The 20,286-nt window shown below is 40.5% G+C and overlaps 1 protein-coding gene across 1 annotated transcript; it reads right to left on the reverse strand.

The window, feature by feature from the left end:
* Positions 1–7,157: 7,157 nt before the first annotated feature.
* On the reverse strand, positions 7,158–19,866 carry Ms4a6a (membrane spanning 4-domains A6A). The gene is made up of 7 exons (XM_004667574.2): positions 19,741–19,866; positions 18,405–18,567; positions 17,249–17,383; positions 14,551–14,607; positions 11,073–11,276; positions 8,510–8,611; positions 7,158–7,735 (listed from the first exon to the last, which is right to left on the reverse strand). The coding sequence occupies exons 2-7, from the start codon at positions 18,549–18,551 to the stop codon at positions 7,640–7,642; spliced, it is 741 nt and encodes a 246-aa protein (XP_004667631.2). The 5' UTR covers positions 18,552–18,567; positions 19,741–19,866; the 3' UTR covers positions 7,158–7,639.
* Positions 19,867–20,286: the final 420 nt, after the last annotated feature.

The raw sequence follows: 20,286 nt of genomic DNA on the forward strand, positions 1-20,286 counted from the left end.
TTTCCTTTTCATGGAGTCTTTATATTTTCATTTATGAGAATGATGATAAAGACTTTAACACAGTATACATACACAAATATACACCACCTTGTGCATCTGGTTTTATGTGGGTATTGGAGAATCAAACCTGGGTCCTCTGGCTTTTCAGGTAAGTGCCTTAATCACTGAGCCATCTCTCCAGCACAAAAATATTATTATTAAATTTTGGTTTTCATTTATTTGAGAGAAAGACACAGGGAGAGAGTGAGAATGAATGAATGGGCATACCAGGGCCTCCAGCCACTGCAAACAAACTCCAGACACATGTGCCACCTTGTACATCTAGTTTACGTGTGTCCTGGGGAGCCGGGCGTGGTGGCGCATGCCTTTAATCCTAGCACTTGGGAGGCAGAGGTAGGAGGATTACCATGTGTTGGAGGCTACCCTGAGACTACATAGTGAATTTCAGGTCAGTCTGAGCTAGAGCGAAACCCTACCTCGAAAAAACAAAACAACAAAAGATTTTTGTTAAAAAAGCCTAAGAATAAATAAATAATCTCAAAGTTTAGTTTCCCTCATCTGTAAACCAATGAAGAATGGGAGCAGAGGGAAAAAGAGAAGAGAAAGTGTAGCCAGGTGTGCTGGCGCACGCCTTTAATCCCAGCACTGGGGAGGCAGAGGCAAGAGGATCGCTGTGAGTTTGAGGTCAGCCTGGGACTACAGAGTGAATTCCAGGTCAACCTGGGCCAGAGTGAGACCCTACCTCAAAAAACAAACGAAACAAAGGTAGACCAAGTGAGAGCCAAGGCGGGGAGAATCACCCAGACAAAGCAGCTGAGAGCCCAACTCTGGTTCCTACTGTCAGGCAGACCTGGGACTGCAGAAATCCTGCGAAGGCAAGAGCATGTAGGCTGGCTGTGCCAGCAGGTAGGGCATTTGCTTAGTGGAGACAGAGAGAGCCATACTATACCATCTGGAAGAGATGAGGCAATTAGCAGGGCCTGATGACACTGAGCATTTTTAAAAAAATTTTTTTTTCTTTTGAGGTAGGGTCTTACTGCAGCATCTGGAGGCCCTGGTGCACCCATTCTCTCTGGCTACCTCTTTCTTGCCACCCCTCAAATAAACAAGTAAAAATAAAAGAATATCTTTTATTGTTGTTCTTTTGAGGTAGGGTCTCACTCTAGCCCAGGCTGGAATTCACTCTGTAGTCTCAGGGTGGCCTTGAACTCATGGTGATCCTCCTACTTCTGCCTCCTGAGTGCTAGGATTAAAGACGTGTGCCACTATGCCCAGTTTTCTGTTGTTGCTGTTGTTTTTTCGAGGTAGGGTCTCTCTCTAGCTAAGGCCAGAGTTTGAGGCCAGTCTGAGGCTACAGAGTGAATTCCAGGACAGCCTGGGCTACAGCGAGACTATACCTCAAAACAACAACAGAAACCCTGGCAAGCCCAGGGGAGAAATCTGTGCACTTCTACACCTGCTCAGCTGTGGTACAGTGGTGGAGGAGGGAAAATTGCTACTATTCCTGAGCCCCACAGCCAAGGCATGGCTACAGGCTGAAGAGATTCCAACCTCTAAACTAGCCCACTTATCAGCCACCAGCCCAGAGCTTTGGCAAACTTGCAACCTCCAGGATGTGTACATCTGTGGATATAACCACATCCCGCTCAACTCTGGTTCAAATCTAAAACAGAACACTGACTGAAGATCCTACAAGGACAAATACTTGCTTCCTCCCTAATAAAATAAGGCTTTTATCCTGAGATGGGTAGACCCCTACCAAGATAATAATAATAATAATAAAAGAAAGTCAACAAACTGTGAGACCTCCACCAAGGATGCCTAGTCCTACAATGGATGTGAAAGACCTATATACGGAAAAACATGACAACACTTAAAGAAATTGGGAAAAACATGAGAAGATGGAAAGACCCTCCATGTTTTTGGATAGGTAGAATTAACATTGTGACAACAGCAAGCTTACCAAAATGCAATACACCGACTCTAGGCAATACCAGTGGGAATCCCAGCATCATTCTTCACATGTTTTGGCAATGCAAATGCAAGCCAGCAAGAGGGAAGCTTCCAGTTCAGTGCTACCTTCCTTCATGTTCCACAACCCAGATACGTAATAGCTTCAGCAAAAGGCACTAATTGTTCAGTCCTGGAATCAACTGATGACATAAAAATATTCTGTACAGGGCTGGGAGATTGTTGAGTGGTTAAGGCATTTTCCTGCAAAGCCAAAGGATCCCGGTTTTATTCTCCAAGACACACATAAGCCAGGTGCACAAGGGGATGTGTGCATCTGGAGTTTGTTTGCAGTGGCAGGAGACCCTGGTGTGCCCATTCTCTCCCTCCCTCTCTCTCTCTTTCTCTCAAATAAATAAAAAAAATAAAATATTTAAAAATATTCTGTATAATTTGTGAGGTCTTGGGTACCACTGGACAGCAATTCATAGAGGCATATCACACTCCTGGCCCTGGGGTTTTTCAATTAACAACCCTTGACTCCTGAATACACTTTGTCCATCCACTCAAGCTGCCTTCATTTAAACTCATTAGCTGTTGTTCCAATATTTTTTAAATTTTATTTATTTATTAGAGAGAGAGAGAAAGTTGCAGATAGAGAGGAGAGAGAGAGAGAGGGAGAGAGTAACAGGGCCTTGAGCCTCTGCAAACAACTCCAGATGCATGCACCATTTTGTGCATCTGGCTTATGTGGGTCCTGGGGAATGGAACCTGGGTTCTTTGGCTTTGCAGGCAAGCTCCTCAACAGCTAAGCCATCTCTGCAGCCCTCCAATATGTTTTTATCTCAAGTAAGCAACCTATGCAGTGTTATAAGACATATTAAAATACCATTGGACTTGTTTGTCCTTTTAAAGTGAGAAACCTGACCTTTTCAGGCATTCATGAGAATCACTTAGCTGAGTGGTAACTTCACCAATGACTCAGAAGGACACCTGCAGGAGTCCTTGGCAGTAGGTACACGAATGAAGACATATTTTCATCCATGAAGCACGTGCATGACTCCACTTGCAATCATGTTTACTTATGCTTACTTATATAATTTCCCTAAGATATCATGTTTATATACCTTCCCTAAGGTGCTTGTGGTTAGCTATTTCTTTCTTTTTTTTTTTTTCCAGTAGTGAGAAAGTAACTGATACACAGATAAAGAGGACAATCATGTAGGGACTTCAGATACAGCTGGAGATGCATCTGCCATCAAAGTATAAAAGAATGAACCCATTATAATCTCAGAGTCCAGTGTCCACAGTCTCATCAGGGTCGCCCCACACATCTCCATATCAAGTTACAGACTCCACTGCTTTCTGTTCAGTACTCACACTTTGACTGTACCCTTCAAGGCTTAGATTTAAACTTGAGCCAATCACAAGATGAGAGCTTGTGCTTGATTTTTGACAGCTTCAACTCTATGGCAACACAAGAGAGGATTCTTATCAAGGCACACTTGGAAAACTATAGGATGCTTATGCATATTTGGAGTTGGAGAATTGTATCATTGACATTATTCTTTTTTGTTTGTTTTCTTTTTTAATTTAATTTCTTTATTGACAACTTCCATGATTGGAAACAATATCCAATGGTAATTCCCTCCTGCCGCCCACTTTCCCCTTTGAAACACCACTCTCCATCATATCACCTCCCCCTGTCAATCAGTCTATCTTTTATTTTGATGTCATGATCTTTTCCTCCTATTATGATGGTCTTATGTAGGTAGTGTCAGGCACTGTGAGGTCATGGATATCCAGGCCATTTTGTGTCTGGAGGAGCACAGTATAAGAAGTCCTGCCCTTCCTTTGGCTCTTACATTCTTTCTGCCACTTTTTCCGCAATGGACCCTGAGACTTGGAAGGTGTGATAGAAATATTTCAGTGCTGAGAGATAAAAATGTACACCATATACCTCAACAAGATGGGTCTCTGTGGAGGGGGGAGGACAGGAAGGAGACTAACAATGGTACCAACTTGACTGTATTCACTGAGTATAAAATTAATTTAAAAAAAAAACCTGAAAAGAAAAGAAAAAAATCTACATCAGCTAAAAATTCATTTTCAATGTTTCTAATCAGTAAAAGTAATGTGATTTCAGATCTTTTTGGAAGGTAGGTGGCTCTCTGAGTAAAGCAACCTTGGTAGCTATAATATTTTGTGTAAAAATGACTATTCCTATTAAAGTTGGTCTTGAGGATGAATCAAAATGGGTCGAAGGATTTGTGAGTCATACATACCCAGAGCAGACAAATTCCCTGATACCTCTTTACTGTGAGACTTACAGCCTACTCAAGCCACAGAAATGCTAAACTACAGTGGTATGTTGGCTACTGGGAGTCAGAAACAATGTCCCACATGCTATGCCCTTTATCCAGGTTATGACTGACATTTTAATAAAACATGCATTGTAATAATGACCATTTTGGGGCTGGAGAGATGGCGTAGCAGTTAAGCACTTGCCTGTGAAGTTTAAGGACCCCAGTTCGAGGCTCAATTCCCCAGGACCCACGTTAGCCAGATGCACAAGGGGGCACACACGTCTGGAGTTCATTTGCAGAAGCTGGAGGCCCTGACGCGCCCATTCTCTCCCTCCCTCTCTCTCTCTCTGTTGGCCTCATTCTCTCTCTGTCCCTCTCAAATAAATAAATAAAACAGAAAAAAAAATTTTAAATAATGACCATTTTCCAAAGATTGTAAAATGCATTATGATTGCATTTTTCATGGCCTCCTTTTCTTCTTCTGATTTCTGATATCAGAGTGCTAACACCATAGAATAAGATCACAGTGCCCCCATGCTCCTCTATTGAAATTAGCTTCACATTGCTGGCAGAAAGCATCCCACCAAAAGCAGCTAATGGGAGAAAGGGTTTATTTTGGCTTATAGACTCAGGGGAAGCTCCATTATGGAGGGAAAACTGTGGCATGAGCCAAGGGTGGACATCACCTCCTGGCCAACATCAGATGGACAACAGCAGCAGAAGAATGTGCCAAATACTGGCAAGGAGAAGCTGGCTATAATAATACCCATAAGCTCCCTCCACAAAAAAAAAAAAAAAAAAAATTGCTTTCACTAGGAGACTCCAATTTCCCAAATTGCCACCAGCCGGACACCTACTATTCAGAATACATAAGTTTATGGGGAATACCTAGTTCAAAACACCACATTCTGCCCCTGGCCTCCATAAATTGATAGCCATCCATGATGTAAAATGCGATGTATTCAGTACAACCTAAGAAAAGGCACTATAATTTTTATTTATCCCAATGCTGTTCAAACATCCCTATAGTCCAAGGTCTTTTAACTGAGCCATACTACCAAAAAATAAAAAGAATGAAAGAAAAAAACATAATGGCACAGAATAAACATTCACACTGTAAAAGATGGCATTGAGCACTGCAAAGAAAGATTGAACCAATACAAGATTTAAACATAAAGGGTAAGTGTCAAACTCTATAGTTCCATGTCTGACAACTCTAACCAGTGATAAGTATCCAACTCTGATCATTCTAATCAATGACAAGACTCTGGAGTTCCAATTCTACTTCTCCAGCTCCACTGCTCATAGCCCAAGGTATACTCCATCTGATGCCAGCAGCTCTCCTTGGCAGCCATACCATAGTCCTGGCATCTCCACTGAGTCTTCACTGAAACCCACAGTTAATCCTCATGGCTCCATTGGGTCTCCATGCAGGTAATCCAGTAAGCCTGCTTCACTTTGCCCATGGACATTTCCAATAAACAAAACCATGTTGCAAACCCAATGACTCTTTTGTTCCTAAATTTGTTATAGTCCATAGTATGAAGTAAGCTACCAACTAGTTAATCCAAGGAGGAATAAAGCAGACTTTGAAGAGCAGGATTCCTTCAGCATTGAGGCCCCTTACTTCAAAAGAGTCCACATTCTTCCAGATGTTCTAATTCAGATCAGCTGGCCCTATCTTAATGGCTGTCATCTCTCAAACAATTGCAGCTGAACGGGCTATACAAACTGGCCATTTTTCTTTCACTTATTGAAATTAATTCACTAGTGAAGCTATTTGTGCCTGAGTTGTGCTTGCTGAGGTTTGTGAGTATTGTTTCCACTCCTTCATTTGCTCAAGAATCATTCGTATTCTATTTTATTTTCTTTTATTGATTTTGGCAATCTACTGTCTTCCTAGGGGTGTGTTCCCATCTCATCTAGTTGTATAAGCTGTTTACGAATATATTTTTATTATATTTCCTTATAATACTATTAGTTTCTATAGTTCCCCTTCTATAACAACTTTAAAAAACTTGATGCTAGGGTAAGAATGCAGTAGATGTGAACACTAACTGTGCTTTCTGGGTGATGTTGAGTCCATTCTTCAATGGAGCAGGAAGGTGGCACCATGGGATTGACAATGGAAGATTTCAAAGAAAGATTCTCATTCTCTGTTTCTGTTTCTCCTAGCAGAACGAAATATGCTTTATTCATGACTCAGAACCACATTGGTTCTATATCTTAAAGCCAAGATGTGTACCTTTATTTGCTTTGGTAACTCTGGAATAAAGAATGCTATCTAGCACTTGAATAGCATTTCTAAACATTGAATATTTGTTTGATTCTGGTTAATACATATCTTTAACTTGATGCTATTTCCCTCCAGCAGAAGATCTGTAAAAGACAGTTAGCAATAGCAAAAGAAATAAGGGAACTGGAGAGACGGCTTAGCTGTCTGTGAAGCCAAAGGACTCAGGTTTGATTCCACAGTACCCACATAAGCCAGATGCACAAGTTTGTGCACACAAGTTTGCTTGCAGTGGCTGGAGACCCTTGTGTGTCCATTCTCATGCTCTCTCACTCTCTCTCTCCTCTCAAATAATAAATAAATAAATAAAAATATTTAAAGAGAAAAAAGTAAGAGAAATGGTGTATGAGGAAGAATACACATGTATGAGCATGCGTGTGTGTTTGTGAGCACTGGGGTATAACACTAACAATTTGACTGTTCCTTTATATTTCAAATCAGAAAGGCAATTCAATTACCATCTCATAGCAGAGAAATATTGGGTATTGTATCTGTGCTTACTTGGGTTGGACACTTGGTGGGGTATAAAGAGATGTAACACTGATGGCTGTATGTATCGTTGGTAACTTGTTTGTGCCTAAAGTCAAAATAACAAAATAGGCAGAACATGCCATCACAAAAAGACTTTATTGTGAATCCAGTGACATCACTTCTTGAAGCTTTATAACAAGAGACTTTTCTCCATGCACTAATGAATAACATGCATATTATTAAAGGTCAGTGTCATCTGTAGGGATTCACAACCCAGCAACTAACTAGGTAGCTCTACCTTTTGATTGTAGGATAAAAGAAAATGGTAACTCCCCCCTTGACTTTCCTTGATCCCCTGAAATAATGCCTTGTTTTCAAAGACATATGAATGACTCTTACTAGTCTAGGAAACAGCAATTTTCAGGTTTGAGTTTTCCTGAAGCCAAGGTCACACAAATCAAGAGAATATCACTAAACACAGATGCTCAAAACATTTTTAATATTCATCATATAAACAGGCTACATTTTAGAGAACTTAAGTATTGCTTTCTTGTGATGTTTGAGTTTTCTATATTATCATAAAACCTGCCTTCTATTGAATATTTTCTACTTTTTATTCTTAAGGTGTTGCTAGTTCCTCATACTCGTGGTTACAAAGTGACTTTGAGGATATGCTGGGTTTATTCCTTGAGTCACGAGACAGGAAAATCACACTCTAAAAATAAGAAAATATATTACATTTATATTTCAATCAAGTTTAAATAATATGTATATAGATACACACATATATGTATATATACATTTGTATATGTAGAGAAATACAATTTCTTTCAACTATCCACATAGACTTCATAGCTATCCAAAGATAAATATAGCATATTATTAAGTTCATAATATATTTAATTTTCATTTAACATTCATTCTATAGTCTGTAATCAAAATTTTGTTTAGGACAAAGTGTTTTAATTCAGTTGAGGTAAGCATGAGTTCATCGAGTTGGTATGTGCTTTGATTCAACAATATTTCTTTAATAATGTTCGGAACATACAAGTAATTTTAAGATAACTAGGACAAAAGAGCAGAGCATAAAACACTGGTGACAGAGTCAAGTGTGCAGAGGCCTTTTACCAACCAACACCATGAAGGAGACATGTTGCCATGAGAGAAAGCGTACCTGCTCTAGTGTCTTGAGCATAAACAAACTCACAGAATAATGCCAGGAGAGGTGTTTAACTTCCAAGAACCCCAGTGTCCTCGTTTACAACATGGGAGTAATGAACCGGGTGAGTTCTCAGGTTCAACTACTTTCACAGGCAGGTTCCCTCATCCCATCAGCTATTCAATTGTCCTTGTTATATCATCTTCCCTTCTTCCTTCACTGTCAGAATTACTGCCCATGTGTACCTTTTGATGAATGACTTATTATTTGTTCTGTCACTGTGGATGTTGTGGACTAGTCAGGATTCAAGGAAGCCCCTGGCACACTTACCCCTGGGAAGTCAGAATGAGCCTGTTTCCACCACAGCAGAGCAGTGAGCACAGCCAAGCTGAGCTCCAGCACAGTACAGATCAGCATCACAGACAGGGCTCCCTAAGTGGAGGAGAGAAGAGACTGGGAGTTCTTGAGTCAGCTGGTGCCTTCATGCTCTGGCAGGAGGTGACTAGAGAAAACCATCAAAGCAAAGTAGAGACACCATGCAGAAGGTAAAGCTGATGCCGACAATCCTGGGAAATGTCTTAAATAAACCCCCTGCTCCTTAACTCCTTGAGAGGAAGAAGGATGCTGAGTCAGAACTGAGTCAGCTGCCGCATGTCATGCCACCGGCACTCACCTCCTGTGATAGGTGAGGCTGAGTGCGCTGTCAGCGAGGGCGCGGCGTGGTGGGAGAACTGCCAGGGCTGCAGTCAGCGCTCCACCCCAGCCTCGCCTTTGCTGCTTACCGGAGCCTGGGCCAGTGTCTCTGCCTCCCTGGCTTCTGCTTGCTCACTTACCCTGTGCACATAGTGCTTTTTCCTTCTCGGACATTTGGGAGGCTAGGTGAGGTTTAACTGTGCGTGTTATGTGTAAAATATAGTATTGATAGAACCTTATTTGTTCTTTGGGTGTGCTGGATTATTTTTAACCTTTTTGCTGGCTATAAAAGAGAAATAACAAAATCAAGCTTCTGAATTTTTTAACACCTTGAGTCAACTCATTAAGGTGTCATGCCCAGTAACATTATCCCCCCCGACACACCAGTAACTGACTGCTTCTCTCACAATGCAAAACCCACAACCCCATGGGGAATACCAGTAACCCTACTGAGGAGGGCCCTCAGTGCCTCAGTGGAATGAGGGCAGGGAGGAGGGAAAAGATGTTGTAAATAACACATGATGTATCCATACCAACTTTTTTTTTTTTTTTTTTTTTTGGTTTATCGAGCTAGGGTCTCACTTTAGCCCAGGCCGACCTGGAATTCACTACGTAGTCTCAGGTGGTCTCGAACTCATATTGATCCTCCTCCCTCTGTCTCCCGAGTGCTGGGATTAAAGGCATGAGTCACCACTCCCGGCAAGTGTGTTCTTTTTTAAGATTTTTGCTTATTTATTTAATTTATTAGAGAGAGAGAGAAGGAACGGGTGCAGCAGGGCCTTCAGCCACTGTAAATGAACTCCAGACATATGTGCCATCTTGTGTATCTGGCTTATATGGGTACTGGGGAATAGAATCTGGGTTCTTTGACTTTGCAGACAACTACCTTAACTGCTAAGCCATCTCTCCAGCCCCCAAAGTATGTTATTAATAATAAAAAAAAAAGCTTTATGCCTGAGCATAGGGACCATCATTTCTATCTTGAGGTATATTTCATAGAGGCCACTTGATAGAAAGTGAATAATGTGATTTAATATGCTTCTAGTTTATTTTCACACAGGTAAAGAGGGAATAGGACTTGTCTACATTATCTGTACAGTGTCTCAACTCAATCTCTCTTATTTATAATATAAATATATGCTATCATGCATACTTTATCTACCATGCTAATTCCTCCTCAACTCTCCTAGATTTTTATGAAGGTCAGTTAAGTTCTGGTTATGATTTTATTGATGCAGGAAGAAGTACCTAGGCCCAGACCCATATGAAGTACAGAAAGCATAAGTTCAACAAAACTTTTCTGTCTATTCTCCAGCTGTGACTTTCACTTATCTTACTTTTATGGTCACAGGACATTAAATGTTTGGCAGGCTCCTTGTTGCTATATGCTCTGTTTTCCTTTCAGTGTGTTTGGAGCCAAATACATGTCCCTTGATGTTCCAACTTAAAACTATCATTCTCTCTAATAAAACTGCATTACTTTCTTCCTTCCAATAAGATGGAGTTTCCTTACATCATTATCAGTTCTCTATTTCCCTATATTTCTTATCACCTAATTTACAAACCCCATTTCTCTCAGTTGTAACAAGAGCAGCACTGTGCTTGCTTCACTGCTGAGCAGTGGTGCTCACTACAGAGACGATTGGAAGGAGGAAAAACCTTGGCACACCCTCCTCTTACTTCCTACCCTCAGTTTCCAGTGAGTGGCTAACATTTGCTCAGACCACTTTACCACTCTACCATACATGCCTGCCAGGTTTACTTGTTGACTTTTTCTTATCATCTGGTTCTTTCTGCTATGTCTATAGTTGTTTTTTTTTTTTAATTAACCATCCCTGGGACAAGATATTTTGATTGACAAAATACTTTATGCCTCAAAACTGATTTTTTTTGCTAAGAAGTTATCAATAATCTTTTCATTTATCTTTTCTTTTTATTTTTATCATCAACCTATGTGGCATATGTTCCTCAACTCTGACCTGTTACCATGTAAACCTTTCATCTAGCCTTTGGATTTTATGTTTACATATACCTTTATCTTACATGGCACTGGCCTCAATCTAAATGGCAAAACCTGTAAGAATAGTTGTTGTTTTTTTTTCAAAATAAGAAGGAGGAGAAAAAGAAGGAGAAGGAGAAGAAGACATCATGGTTATCAAACATCTCAAAAGATTAGAACACTCCATTTAGAAATACTTACAGTCAGAGTGATTTTGGCACTGTGGCATTCCCTTTTGGGTAGGTCAAGGTAGTCATAATAACTATATGGAGTTGTCTTAAGCTCTTTGCTCATTTCACACTCTTTTGTTGCAGGACCCAAGGCAGCCAGGTTGAAAGAGAGGATAGTAATGCCCACTACAGTGGAAAGAACACTCAGGATGCTTACAGCCAGGCTACTGTGAACCTAAAATGAGCAACAGATGTCTCTCATACTTCTTTTCCAGTACATTTCAATAATTCCTCTTATATGCCTCCTTTAAGAACTCAAAAATTAATTTTAGTTTTCTATACCATCTTCATGCCTATCAGCCTATAAGATAAATTGTGACTTAAATGAAGAAATCTTCATCTAAGAAACACTTCAGTGGCAGGGATTAGAAAAACGACCCATATTCTCCAAGGAGGGTCCCTGTAGAGTGGGGAGGAGGCTAACGATGGTACCAACTTGACTGTATACATGGAGTACAAAACTAATAAAAAAGTATTTCTCTTCTACAATGTGTATCAAGACTGCAAATGGGTCCTTGTAAGGTGAATTTGAAAAATTCTGAAGAGCGTGTGGCCAAAGGTGGAGGTGTAAAATCACACTTTACCCTGTCACTCAACCCATTCAATCATTGGTAGTTTGGATGTTACCTGCCTCACAAAGACCATATGTTAAGGGCTTGATCTCCAGCTTTATGGAATTGTGAGGGGGTAGATTGTTTAGGAGCTGGAGACTGATCAAAAGGACTTAGGCCATCAGGGGAGTGCCCCTGAGGGGGTAGATCAGTAACATCACTGGGCACCTTCCTCTTACTCTCCTTCCTGTTGCCATGTGGTAAATGGCTTCCCCACACACACCAGAAAGAGACACTGCCTTAAAATGAGGCAATCCATCCATTCAACTGTGTATCAAACATTCAAAATATGAGACAAATAAATGTTTCCTCTTTTTAAGTAGAGAGTTTTATTGCAGAAATGTAAAAGAGTTATAATATTTGGAACTGCCCTGCCAGAAGCTTCAGGCTTATAGGAAAGGTACTGCAGTGAGTCACTCCTGTTTGAACACTACCTTTCTCAAAAATACACCCACCCAAACATGAGTGCGGAGCCATGGTTCTCAGCCACAGGCAGAGCCTGGGGTCTGAACCAGCTTATGATCAGTTATATCCAGGGACACACAGTATGGTTGTAGGCAGAGATCTAGTCATTTGATAAAGAATGAAAAAATGTGTGAGATGATGTGTGAGGCAGAAGTTTGGAAGTGAATGTTGAGAAAATGAGGCTACAGTGCTCTATTGCCCTGGTCTCTGTGTCCTTGAGAACTCTGTTCCTTGGCTTCACTGATCACTGAATTTCTCTGGATCCCAGGCTACATATTTGAAATGAGAGGGATAAGTAAATTGATTTCTGAAGTCACTCCCTTTCTTCCTCAACTTACAAAAGATGAGAACTGAGCTGAGACTTTGCTGAAAAATGTGATTTCAGGTAGCTAGGTTCTTGGGACTACTTGACCATCATGCCTAGAGTGGTATTTAATCTCACACAGGCACTGATTTTTAAGATATGTTGTATTCATCTCTCAGCATGTGATACTTTGGGATACCAATTTCCAAAAATACTCAATGAAATCACAGTCCCAGACCTACTGATTTATGATCACAATCAGCATGCCTAGAATATACATGTTTGCAGGATAGTTCCCTTCTTCAACCTTGAGAAAGTTGATAGATTTCACTATGGGAAAAAAAAGACCACCTGTATGTCTGAGTTTCCAGCATTTTTCTGCAAGATCACTGTGGTGGTTTGAGTCAGGTGTTCCCCATAAACTTAGGTGTTCTGAACGTTAGTCTCCCCAGCTGATGGCAATTAGAAGTTAAAGCCTCCTGGAGGTGGTTTATTATTGGGGGCAGGCTTATGGGTGTTATAGTCAGTTTCCCCATGCCAGTGTTTGGCACACTCTCCTATTTCTATTGTCTACCTTATGTTGGCCAGGAGGTGATGTCCACCCTCTGCTCATACCATCATTTTCTCCTGCCATCATGGAGCTTCCCTTGAGTCTGTAAGTCAAAATGAACCCTTTTCCCCCAAAGCTGCTCTTGGTCAGGCAATTCATGCCAGCAACACGAACCTGACTGCAACAATCACCTTTTTCTGGGTTGAGTATCATGTAGCTCCCTTTGAAGGTCTATGACTATTACTGTTGTACTGTGCTATTCCATATGACTGTTATTGCCCATGTTGCCTACTTATATTTAAAGTAAAAAATAAATGAATATTTACATTTCCATTTTTACTAGTCTCACTTCAACTTAGCAATAGCCACATAAAGTGGCCATATTAGCCAGGATAGGCATGAGGATGCATTTTCATAACCATAGAAAAATCTACTCAGCATCATTGGTGAATAACTTAGAGTCTGGATGGTAGTTTCAAATAATCTCTACTTTCTGATGAAAGGAAGATAGCCATTGGTATTGTCCTGGGCTCTTTCTCATTTCCTTACATACTAATCGATTTTCTAGGATAGAGTATTATATGATATTGTCTCCTATGATTACAAAATCCACTTCCTGTAGTCTCTCCCTGACTTCTAATTCAAATTTCTTCTTCAGAGAGCTAAAAGTAGGTGAAATTAATCCCTTAGGAACTTTCTTATTCAGTTCCAACAAAAGCATTAACTTTCAAGTTACATAGATGAAAGAATGAAAGATAACCTCTCATATAACCAACATTTTATTCTGAGGTTTCTAAAGGATTCCAACAGGGGAAAACCATGCAATGAACCCTCAATATAAGCACCTTTAACAACACTATGGGTTTTGAAGCTGAAGAGTTAAAACTGAAAGTGTTTGTTATATTCAAATTGATTGTTAGCAAACTGTATCATATGACTAGCTTGAAGGAACAATACACCTTGGCTCATAGTTTAGAGGCGTCAGGCCATCATTGTGGGGTGGATATTGCAGAGAACCACAGCTCAATCACTGTGGCAAGGAATGAGAGGTATAGAGAGATAAGAGAGCAGGGAGGGAGAATATACCCATGTTGGGTGGATTTCTCTTTTCCCTCTCTTATGCCATCTGCTTTCTAAGCACATGTGTTGGGGCCACCACAATCTAGAAATACTCTTATGCATGTGACCAGAGGTGTGCTCTACTTATCTCCTATGTGCTCTTCAATCCAATTAAATTGATGATCAATATTAACCATCATAGCCACACAAGCAACATTATAAGTAAGAATTCTTGTGTGAGATTACTGTGCACTGGCCTCTGGTTTGGTTTGGGGGATTATGATGCAAGAAATGTGGTCTAGACAGGGTTATGAGGACTCCAGAACATTCTCCTTAATCTAACAAATAGCCTCTTTAGAACTTAGTTTCTGACTTTCCAAGATGGAGAGAATGGACCTGAAGAGTTCTCCCTAAATTTCATAACAATCCCTCGGTTGTGGATTATGGCTCTCATACTTACCAAAGGCTTGGTTGACTTTTTCTCAGTGATGACTGACAGAGATCCAGAGAGGACAAACTACTTAGACAAGAATAAAACATTGTCAGAGATCAATTTCCATGCTTAGAGAGGCCATAATGTTACTAATTAGTTTTGTGGGGGGGAAAAGCATTTTAAAAGCCCTGAAACAAATGATCCTTTATCTAAGTAAAACTTAGATACATAGATATGTCTCTTTTTCCATGAAGTGTTAAGCAAATATGAGAAAAGTAGCTATGAGCACAAACCTATCCCATTAAAGTTAATGAAGACCTGAACATATGGCAAGTAAATATTTTCTTGATGAGAAAAGAAAATTTGGAGCCAGAAGAACTTTAAGCATTGTATGCAGAGACATTTATCTTACCCATAACTGTGGGCTAACTCCACAATGCATGACCCATATACCTCAACAAGGAGGGGCTAGTGGGTAGGGGATAGGTCACGGATGAGCCTAATAATGGTACCAGACTGACTGTATTTGATGAATACAAAACTAATTAATAAAAAAATTTTTTAATTAATGGGAAATGGACATGCAGTTCTCATTCTTTTTTCATACATAGACATTTCACTCTAAATGATTTACATAAATTAAGCCACACTTACACCCCTGATATGAATCCCACTTGAACATGTTTAATTAACTGTCTAATGTGCTGTGGATGTTGTTAATGAGTTGTGCACCAATGCTTCCAGAGATGTTGGCTTATAATTTCCTTGGCTTATAGTGTCTTTATCTGGCATTTAAATCAAGACAATGCTGACCTCCTGATTTGGAAGAGTACCTCCTGTCTTAAATTTTTGTAAGAGTTAGGAGAGTGATTTTTCCTGGTTTTCAAAGAATAATGTAGGGTATGAACAAACATGGAAGAACAGAAACATGGGAGTGGTACACATTGAGGTGAAAGAAAAGAACAAAGGATTAGGCTGGAAGGCATAAAACTTTAGCTGGGCAGAATATCAAGTTATTTTTTCTGATTCAGTAGATTCAGGGAAGTTTAGTAACAGGAAATCTTTAGAAAATGAAAAATAAGGAAGGATGTCAGTGTTTCAGTTTTTCCTGAACTGAGCAGCCTATCTATGTAAATAAATGGGGAGACTAATTCTGTGGTGTGGGAATTGAATTTAAGGCCTTGTATGTGTTAACCAAGGGCTCCGCTGCTATGCTACTTTCACAGCTACAAATGAACAGTCTTAAGAAACTAGAAAGAACTTGGCTTCCTCCAGTGTGAGCAGTGCTTAGTGAGGTGCAAGAGCGCAGTAGGGAGCAGAGGAGAGATACAGACTCCGAGTGGAACGCCATCTAATCCACAACCAGGTTTAAGCTCAACAGTGACAAGATGGTGACAGAATACAATTTTCATGAAACCTGACAGAATTCCAGATCATTTGTCATCTTAATCTAAATATCCATCACCCTGTCATCAATTAAAATTTGGAAGATGTCAGAATAACTCAGATTTAGGAACATTCTGCAAAATTCTCATCTCAGAGAGATGGCTTAGCGGTTAAGCACTTGCCTGTGAAGCCTAAGGACCCCGGTTCAAGGCTCAATTCTCCAGGACCCACGTTAGCCAGATGCACAAGGGGGTGCACATGTCTGAATTTCGTTTGCAGTGGCTGGAGGCTCTGGCATGCCCATTCTCTCTCTCTATCTGCCCCTTTGTCTCTCTGTCTGCTGCTCTCAAATAAATAAAAGTACCAAAAAAACTTTTTTTTAATTCTCATCCAGTGCACAGCTCCAAGACTATCTGTGTCATACAGGTCAAAAAATGAATGAGGAGGTCGAGAAGAGGAAGTCAGGAGGAACATAAGGAGATAGAACTAATAGATGGGAAAAAGAAGGAATAACAGATTGAATTCAGTGTCCTTGAATAGATCTAAGACACAAGGAAGATACTTTTCACTAATGAAATCAAAATGTGACCACAGTTAGTTAAGAAGAAAATATAGATCATATAGAAAAAAGTTAGACTTCTGGAAACATCATAAAAACAAATGTAGGAATGTCAAAAAGATATTTACTTAGTTCTGGGAAATTGGTGGGCATCTCCTGTAACAGAAACTTTTCCTGAAAGATCCCTTCACATCAATCCAGAGGAAAACGGACCTCTGAGAAAAAGACCATCAAGTCCTCCCAACCCACAGGCACAGATCTGCCTCAAGAGCTGTTTCTAGTTCATCACTGAAGCAGAGAAAGCCACTCAGTCCACCCTCAGCGCCTCCGTTAACAAAGCGAAATGCTGAGGGAAGAAAGTGCTCCTTCCTTCCATAGCATCGGAGTCATTCTGTGCAGGGTGTGAAGTCTTTCACTGGATGTTAGTACACTACATAGACATGCCCTTTTTATCTGCATCCTGCTTTCTGCACTTTTACTAAACCTAAAGATGCCACTAAACTCATCATAGGCCAAGAGGATGAAATGAAAAGGTGATCTTCAAAAGAACTGTTTCCTTGAACTGGATAAGAATCAAATTAAAAATGCAGTAATTGTTGTACCACTGCACACTCAGACTGTCCATGGATAGTACACAGAAGAACAAGGTCTACAGCTGACTCCTCTTGCGGTTAGCTGTCAGAAATGCAGCGAGGTGCCCAGTGGAGTATGTATGTGTTCTGGTACTGACAGCATGCTCCTCTCTCCTCCCAGTCCTGCCCTCCACACAACTCTACTTACGCACAAGGCTCCCACAAAAGGATAAGCAGATTTTAGCAGGGAAGCAAACACTGGAGTAAAATGTGGGGCAGTGGGAGCAGATGCCAAGATGATCCCCAGAAACAACAACATTATCCCACACAGGATCTGGATCGCCTGTTGGAAGAACAGAGGTGGAAGATTAAAACCAGCATCTGTAAAGACAGGCTTTCCAACTCCCCATAGTGAGCAGACATCATCTAGTACATGATCTGAGCATGTAGGCAGTATAAGCTCTGAGGTGCAAAGCAGGAAAATCCATGGTGGAGAGCATGCACCCTCAGGCTTCCGGGCTTGCCATTAGGTACTCCTGCCTCTTAGGAAGCCCTGGACCACTGTTGGCCTGTTTAGTCCCCATCCCTGGCAAGCACTGGGCTCTCAGAGTGCATGATTAACTATCTACTGCTCTCTTTGGAAAAAACTGGAGACAGAGCAAAGCTCTCACATTCATTAGGGCAGTAGAATGTGGAAGGCCCTCCCTACAGCTCCAAGAGTTCATTGTACTCTGCCAAGAGCCAGGGTCTCTGACCAAGCACTACAGCCCCTTCAGTTCAGGTTCCTACTCTGGGGATCCCAGTGTTCCATCTTAAGATGGAAAGTATGCCTCCCTCACACACATACACAAGTATGCGTATGGAAGTATATTTTTATTTTTTTAATTTTTATGTATTTATTTTATTTATGAGAAGGTAGATAGAGAGAGATAATGGGCACACCAGAGCCTTCAGCCACTGCAAATGAACTCCAGAAGCACGTAGGTCCTGGGGAATCAAACCTGGGTTCTTTGGTTTTGCAGGCTAATACCTTAACTGCTGAGCCATCCCTCCAGCCTGTTTAGAAGTATTTATATTATGTACTTCCTTGCCATTATTTTCATAAAATAAAATATAAAGAACTCTACAACAATGAAAAAATCAATACATAAAATTTCAATTACTCATATTCATAATATGGGAAAACCAATTTTCTTTTAGTGGAAAGTTCCCTCTTTATAGCTTCCACTGGCCTGCTGGTCACCCTGTAGCCCTCTGACAAAACTCCAAGCACTCTCTAAACGCAATATGGCTCTCTAGTACAGAACACAATTTCTCTTCCTTCTGTCCTCCACTTGCCCCGGCACATTCTGAACTGGACTTACCGCAATAACTTTGATTTCTGACTTCAGGTGTTTCTTCAGGCCATCTTGGATCTTGTAAATAGGTTGAGGTTTGTCTGTTTGAGCGAAGCTGACTCCATTTGTTGTGATCACTGTAACAGTCTCATTGGTCATTACTTGTGATATCATTATGCTGCTGCAACCACTGGAAGATAAAATCAACTCAGCTCTCAAAAGAAACTATTTTCCCAGTCCAAATCCATAAGTATCTGCTCCTTTAAATCTAGTCTTGACCTGTCCTTTAGGGAAAGAAACTTAGTATGGAGAAGGAAAAAACTACAAATATTTGATTCATGTAGATATTTTTCCATAATCTTTGACATGAACCACAGATTTTAGTAATAAACACATCATGGGAAGAGACAGGATGAATCTTGAGAGGTCCTGATGCTCACAGGCAGCAGTCCCTTTCCCCTGAGCCTGTACAGTTCAAGTACATTTTCCTTTATCTATGAACTAATTTCAACATCAAATTATCTTTGTAGTCATGGCTTCATTAGGAATCATCCTTGCATATTTTTAAATCCAGGTTATGTATTAATCAAACCACTGAACTCTGTGTACTTAATATAGGACTAGGAGTAACAATTTTAGCATTAATTTTACATATAATTAGTAGAATTAACATGGAGTGCTTTTAATCTTCACAACAATCCTGCATGTTAGTTAATTAGTAAGAACATAGGAAATCTGAACAAAATTTGAGCTGTGAATGAAAATAATATGGACTTTGAATAATGACATGGAATAATTGATTAATACATATTTAAATTTTCATTATTAGTTAGTCATTTGCACATTGCTGGGTGCTGGATCATAGCACCCTGACTCTGGAGCCCTTGAGTAATTCTCCATATAAGGCTACCTGGTCTTTCCCACTTGCTAGTGGTGGTCTTTCTGAGTTTATAGTCTTGGAGAAGCAGTTGCATAGAGTGATATGAGAAGATGTGGAGCATCATCTCCTTCAAGAACTGTCCCTTGTTAATCATAAGGATTAGCTTGTCTATAGAATCAGTTGCTGAGCTCAGCCTGGATCATTTTTCTCTGTCATCCTCATTCCATGGGCTGACCAGTTGGCAAATGGCCTGAGGTCATTTGAAGTGACAAGAGCTCTGGTTCCATCAATCATGTGGCATTAGGAAAGTAGGTAGCCAGAAAACAGCAGGAACAGGATTAAAGTCAGATGCCCTTCCACTTCCCCAGTCTACTTTTGAAAAGCTCTAGTTTCTCCTCTACTTTCATGCTTCAGTGAATTTCTCTAGTAATGCAATCACAGAAAGAGAGTAATGAGTAGAAAAACTCTTTCATTGTTGCCTACCTGTGCTGTGAAGCTTGCCGTTAGTCCTAGTTGAGCTCTCACAAGACCCCAAGATGCATTAATACTGTGTTCTCTAAGTCCAATCCTCAGTTCCTTCTTGTGGTCTTCTGGCTGTCACCAACCCTTTTTAGTTCAGTGTTCACTTCTTCACAGGATGTGATACTTACAGATTGCCTATGTGTGAAATGCATCTGTACTTCCTTTTTTTTGTAAATTCCAGTTGACTTTGGACAACTCACTAGTGGAACTAATAGCATTGCAGTAGTGTGGGAGCCATGAACTCTAGTTCACGAGATCCACACTCTACAGAAGACTGAGCTTTGTTGGTGGATTGTTTAGGGGCATGGTTTCTACTGTGGTGTGTGTAGGGTATGCACATGTGTGTGTGCAGTGTATCACATGTGTCTGCAGACACAAGAAGCCCTTGCACATGTATGTGTAGGCCAGTGTAGAACATCAAGTTCCTGCCTGTTATTAATATGTTTCTTTGAGGTGGAGTCTCTCACTGTACCTACAGCTGCCATTTTTATTCACTAGCCAGTGAGC

The sequence above is a fragment of the Jaculus jaculus genome, chromosome 1, assembly GCF_020740685.1.
Source record: "Jaculus jaculus isolate mJacJac1 chromosome 1, mJacJac1.mat.Y.cur, whole genome shotgun sequence".
NCBI classification, from domain to species: domain Eukaryota; kingdom Metazoa; phylum Chordata; class Mammalia; order Rodentia; family Dipodidae; genus Jaculus; species Jaculus jaculus.

Coding starts and splice junctions, on each gene's coding strand:
- Ms4a6a (XM_004667574.2), bottom strand. CDS start 18,551: ATGATATCACAAGTAATGACCAATGAGACTGTTACAGTGATCACAACA. Junction 8,612..11,072: donor GTGCCAAAATCACTCTGACT/GTAAGTATTTCT, acceptor TCCTCCACTTAG/GGAGCCCTGTCTGTGATGCT. Junction 7,736..8,509: donor CTCATTCTGACTTCCCAGGG/GTAAGTGTGCCA, acceptor TCTTATTTTTAG/AGTGTGATTTTCCTGTCTCG.